Genomic DNA, 6,163 nt, shown 5'->3' with positions numbered 1-6,163 from the left:
GGGGAGGGGCGGGGGCGTACACCCTTGAAACCCTAGCCCTGGCGCCGCCCTTTCTCCTCCACTACTCATCTGCTCCAGCTTGGCGAAGCTCTGCAGATTTTGTTCTCCACCACCACCACCACGCCGTCGTGATGCCGAGATTCCGAGGGGATATACCTTACCTCCGCTGCCCGCTGGAACGAGAGAGGATGGGCTTCATCGAAACCGTACGCACGACCGAGTACGGAAGTGCTGCCGGATTGCAGCACAGGACGATCGACTACATCAACAACGAGATCTAATCTCGTAGGCTTTGGAATCTTCGAGGGTTAGTCTCACATACATCTAGTTGCTTCGATCTTGGTAGATTAGATCTTGCTTCTTCCTAGATTGGATCTTGGTTTTTGTTCATGTTCACGGTAGAAATTTTTATTTTCCATGCAATGAACCCATCAACTCGATGAACTCCATGCAGCGGCGCTAGACTCCGGTGATCTTCCGGCAGACTCCGGTGCGGCGGAGGGAGGAAGCTCGGAGGCGGCGCTCTGCAGAGAGGTGAAAAGGGGGAGAATGGGTGATTAGGGTGAGTGGTGAGATATTTATAGGCTGGGGATGAGATTCGTGCTCCACATCCTGTGGTCGGAATGCAAGCGTTGCGCTGTTGGATGAACGACACGTGTTGAAAACCCTAGCGGTAAAAATGGCAAAGGATAAGTTACCGCTCGAATCACCTGAAAATGGCGCCAAGATCGACGGAACCGTTTGAACTTTTTGAGGTTCCGGGTGATGATTTAAAAACGACCAACCGTTATCTCTGCAGGGGAGTAACCCGGAGACACGTTGTAAAAATGATGTCGATGGACGAAGTCCCGCGGGATGAAGGTTTTTTTCGGCATGACTGCTGGAAAGGAAGAAATCGTGAAGTTGGAGTTCTTCAAGTTTCCCCGTGTTACCGAGAGGATTGTCGGAGCCAAGAATGATCCAAGCAAGGCGGGAACAATAAGGTGAATCTCGGAGAACTCTGGGGGCTAATGTTGTGCGTATATTTCATGGGTGTACCATCGACAGTGCCTAGATCCGGCAAGCCCGGGTGGCCAATAGATGGTGATGGTGGCATGTGGCCCATCGGGCGGCCCAGTTGCTGTAGATCAAGATGGATGAAGTCCAGCCCAGGAACAAGGAGCCGGATCCACCGACCGAATCTAGAGTCGGATCCGGCCTGGCCCATTAGGGGTAGCCGGATCCGGTACGACATGTAAGGAAGGCGGATCCTTGACGTACACGGCAAGATAATGTACCGTAGTTAGGCAACTTGTATTCCGGCTAGGACTCTCCTTGTAAATCCTAGATCCTGGCGCCTTTATGCCGGATCCCGGGAGCCCTAGAGGCACAACCACAACTCATTGTAACAACGCGTAAGCGCCCAGATAATTCCAGACAAGCAGCAGTAGGCCCTGTCATCGAGCAGGTGTTCCGAAGCTGGGTAAATCGCGTACCATCGTCCCGAGGACTCTCCGCCCGATGACCCCTACTTCTTTTCCCCCTCGTGAGGATCCCTCCTTCGAGGCACGGTCGAATAGGCAACGACACTGAGGACTTGACTCGTTGAACCAAAGACAGGCAATCAGACTCGATCACCAACTTGTCGAAAGCTTCTTCTCCGGCAAGGGACAGAGCGCGGTGGAGAGCCAATGCTTCAGCGACTTTAGGCGCCATAACCTCCTGGACGAGTTCGCTGCAAGCAACCGAACATTCTCCTTTGTGGTTCCTGATCACGACGCCAATTCCCATCCGACGAGAGGAAGAGAACAGAGCTGCATCAACATTAATATGAACCGTACCTTCTAGCGGCGGAGACCACCGGGGCACTGACTGGCAGGTCTCACGCCTAGTAGAGAAATCCGGTTTGAAAATATGCAGCTCGATCATCTCGACATATGCCTTACATTCTTCGGAAATACTATGTGGGTGTCTCATTGGTTCTCCATTTTTTGTACCATTCCGAGCCAACCACAAATGCCAAATCACCACCACCACCATCTGTTCACGTTCAGTTGATCTTGCTAGGAAGTCAAAAAACCCAAGTCTTTGAGTCCGTGAAAACCTTGCGCCTGAGATTGAAGCCATACACTTCTTTGATCTCCCGCCACACCTCTTCACACTGACAGAACAAAAAAGTGTCATAAGCTGTCTCCTTCCGATTGCAGTACACACACAGGGGCGACGCCAGGATATGTCGTCTTGTGAGCTTCATCTTCCTAGGAGCTTTAATCGCCCAAAGTTTCTTCCAAAGCAGGCTTTCATCCTGCTTATTAGATTGTACTCCACCACCCTTCTTGCTACGCTCGATGTAAAACTTCTCAGTTCTCGCAAGATGGTAGGCCGAGCGGACAGTGTAATCGCCAAACTTTGTCAAAGGCCATGTCCTCTGTCAGGTAGTCTTGGAAATTATATGATCGTATCTCATGATATATTGAATGTTCCTGAAATAATGTACTATTTTTATTGATTGACAAGTGTGTTACCTTTGTATGTAATTCTGTACTTAAATAGTTATTTTAAACTAGTCCTGATTCGAAGTTCAAGTGATGGAACATGTAAATATTAGACTAGCACATGACTAAGTTTGGAAGATCATGGACATGGAAATGAATAGGGGTGTAAACTGATCGGATCGGATTTCGCTCATACCATATCCTTTATCACATATTTTTCTCGGATTCGGATCGGAGCGGATATTAACTGGTTTTGGATTCGAATGCAGATATAAAGGACTGCGGATTCAAATCGAAAATGGAGCGGACTCGGACCGGGGACAAAAGTATTCGGATGTATGCTCTTGTCGGTGGATAGATATAGCTTTTACAAATCTTAAGAGGGATTTAAACTTTTAAGCTTATGTAGTTAAGAAAAAAGAGACACAATTTACGCTAAAACTCAAGCATTGATAGAATTTAGAGTCAAACATGCTCGCCAAATAAATTCGGTAACTCAGTAACTATTAACCTTGTGAGATCGGCCTTGGCTCTTCACTCAAAATCGGATTATCCGGTTTAAAACCTTCGAATTATCCTAATTAAATTTCGGATAATCCATATCCGCAAGCTATTTGCCATACCATATCACATACCGTATTCGGATCACCACTTTGGAATCGGATATCCTTATCCACCGGATTCTTTAAAATCGGATATGAATACCTTAAAACGAATTCGAAACCAATTTCAACATGGAAATTATTCTATCCGTTTACACCCCTAGAAATGAACTAGGGTGCGCACGGGTGAAGCTTCAAATAGGGTTCTGTGCTTTTTTTTTTTCCTGCACCCTGCCGTACGTGTTTGGCCCATAGGACTGCAATGCACTACCAATCGGCCCAGCTGACCATTTTGTTTCTCGGGTTGCCCACCTCACCTTGCCTGAACTGGCACCTTTCCTCCATTGCCAATCAGAAAAAAACCTAGCACCTTCCTCCACTCCTCGCGATCCGCCGCCATGGCCGCCGTCGCCGCCACGCCGTTCCGCAAGACGGAGACCTACACCGACACTAAGCGCCGCGACGACGTCCGCGGCGTCAACATCGCCGCCTCGTGCGCCGTTGCCGACGCGGTGCGCACCTCCCTCGGACCGCGCGGCATGGACAAGATGATCTCCTCCGGGGATAACGAGGTCACCATCACCAACGACGGCGCCACCATCGTCTCCCTCATGGCCCTTCTCCAGCCAGCCGCCCGCATGCTCGCCGACGTGTCCCGCTCCCAGGACGCCGCCGCTGGCGACGGCACCACCAGCGTCGTCGTCCTCGCCGGATCCTTGCTTCGCCGCGCGCAGTGCCTCATTGCAGCCGGCGCGCACCCCACGGCCGTCGCCGACTCCCTCCACCGCCTCGCCGCCCGCGCCGTCGAGGTCCTCGAGGGCATGGCCATCCCCTTCGAGCTCTCCGACAGGGACTCCCTCGTCAAATCTGCATCCACAGCGCTCAACTCCAAGGTCGTCTCCCAGTACTCCAGCCTCCTCGCCCCCCTCGCTGTTGACGCTGCGCTCTCTGTGGTTGATCCCGCCCACCCAGAACTCCTCGATCTCCGCGGCATCCGCATTGTCAAGAAGCTTGGCGGCACCGTCGATGATACTGAGCTTGTCCGCGGCCTCATCTTTGACAAGAAGGCTAGCCATGCCGCAGGGGGGCCATCTCGGATCGAGAATGCCAAGATCGCCGTCATACAGTTTCAGGTGTCTCCGCCCAAGACCGACATCGAGCAGAGCGTCATCGTCTCAGACTATGCCCAGATGGACCGCATCCTCCGCGAAGAGCGCAACTACATCTTGGGGATGGTCAAGAAGATTAAGGCGTCTGGATGCAACGTGCTCCTCATTCAGAAGAGCATTCTGCGCGATGCCGTCACCGATCTGTCGCTGCACTATCTTGCAAAGGCCAAGATTCTGGTGGTGAAGGACGTGGAGAGGGACGAGGTTGAGTTCGTCACCAAGACTCTCAACTGCCTGCCCATCGCCAACATCGAGCATTTCCGTGAGGATAAACTTGGGCACGCCGATCTTGTTGAGGAGGTGTCTGTCGGCGACGGCAAGATTGTGAAGATCACCGGTATCAAGGACATGGGGAGGACTGCCACCGTGCTGGTCCGTGGGTCCAACCAGCTGGTTATCGATGAAGCTGACCGCAGCCTCCATGATGCGCTATGTGTCATTAGATGCTTGGTGAACAAGAGATTCCTCATCGCTGGTGGCGGTGCGCCTGAAATTGAGATGTCCATGCAGCTGGCTGCTTGGGCCAAGGAGCTCCATGGGATGGAGAGTTACTGCGTCAAGGAGTTCGCTGATGCGCTCGAGGTAATCCCTTACACGCTGGCAGAGAATGCAGGGCTCAGTCCTATCACTGTTGTTACCGAGTTAAGGAACCGTCATGCCAAGGGTGAGAAGAACACCGGCATCAATGTGAGGAAAGGCCAGATCACAAACATCCTGGAGGAGAATGTCGTGCAGCCGTTGATGGTCAGCACCAGCGCCATCACGCTGGCCTGTGAGTGTGTTAGAATGATCTTGAAGATTGATGATATTGTGACTGTAAGGTAAGGTCGTATGGAGGATTATCCCTTCTGGATTGCATTATTGTTCTGAACTTCTGTGTGGTGGGGTTTAGTTCTGTCCGGCTTGAGTTTATTTTTAGGTTTACTAGAAGTTAGAATTTTATTTCTGAATGTTGCTCTTGATCTGTTTATTATGAGTTTGTGGTTTTGATACCTCTGTTACTAAAAGCTAAAATTTTATTTGTGAACCTTGCTCTTGATCTGTTATTATGATTTTGTGGTTTTGATGCCTGCTAAAGATATTGGTATCTTGCATCAGTTTATTTTCTACACCCCAACCAACAGAAGAGGTAATTTATACATGTTCAAGAAAACCATCAGATCAATGCCCTTGGTAGAGTTCCTAAAGAAGAAAATGATCTATTTGATACTATGGATGACTGGTTACGAAGGGACCGTTTCGTTTTTGTAGGATGGTCTGGCCTATTGCTCTTTCCTTGTGCTTATTTCGCTGTAGGGGGTTGGTTTACATGACTATTAATATAAACACAAAATAAAATGAACAGAGTGCACACATCCTAAAAGCACATTGCTTGTAAAGAAATCTCCAATTTAGAGGACGGCTAGGGAACAGCTCTAGCAGGCTGCCTAAAACAGTCCTCTAAAGATAGTTTAGATGAGCCTGTAAAAACTCACCTCCAGCTTCTAATTATAGAGGCTACATGAACATTTTACAGATGCCTTCTTCGACTTGTTTTGTTCGTTGAGATTTTTGTCTCTTCGCCTCCGAGTGACTCATGCCACCTCCACTCCGACCATCCCCTGCTGACATGATGCTGCTAATCGGAATCTGGGATCCACTAGACCATGTTATGAGGTCAGCCTCGAACCCGGATGACCACGCAATTGCGCTCATGTCTGCGGCAGCACAATGGGGATTAAACAGGGATGAGAAGGAAAATGTGAAAAAAAGGAGAAAAGAAACTTGTATCAGACTAGCATGCGGGCCCCACATGACACGAACATTTAGTGTCTGACTTTGCATACTGTTGTGCAAACTCTGCTGCAGCTTTGCACTTAGTCCGCTAGGGGCCTCTCTGGTTCTCTCTTGCTTGATGCTATTTAGGTTTTAGAATTTT

At 49.8% G+C, this 6,163-nt stretch overlaps 1 protein-coding gene across 1 annotated transcript; it reads left to right on the top strand.

The window, feature by feature from the left end:
• The first annotated feature begins 3,474 nt into the window (after positions 1-3,474).
• LOC124699828 (T-complex protein 1 subunit delta-like) lies at positions 3,475-5,118 on the top strand. Its single transcript, XM_047232062.1, has one exon. It carries the CDS (start codon positions 3,475-3,477, stop codon positions 5,068-5,070), a length of 1,596 nt encoding a protein of 531 aa, XP_047088018.1. The 3' UTR covers positions 5,071-5,118.
• Positions 5,119-6,163: the final 1,045 nt, after the last annotated feature.

The sequence above is a fragment of the Lolium rigidum genome, chromosome 3 (assembly GCF_022539505.1).
Source record: "Lolium rigidum isolate FL_2022 chromosome 3, APGP_CSIRO_Lrig_0.1, whole genome shotgun sequence".
Taxonomy (NCBI): domain Eukaryota; kingdom Viridiplantae; phylum Streptophyta; class Magnoliopsida; order Poales; family Poaceae; genus Lolium; species Lolium rigidum.
Note: the sequence above shows the minus strand (reverse complement) of the source record. Positions and strands in the feature narration are given on the sequence as shown.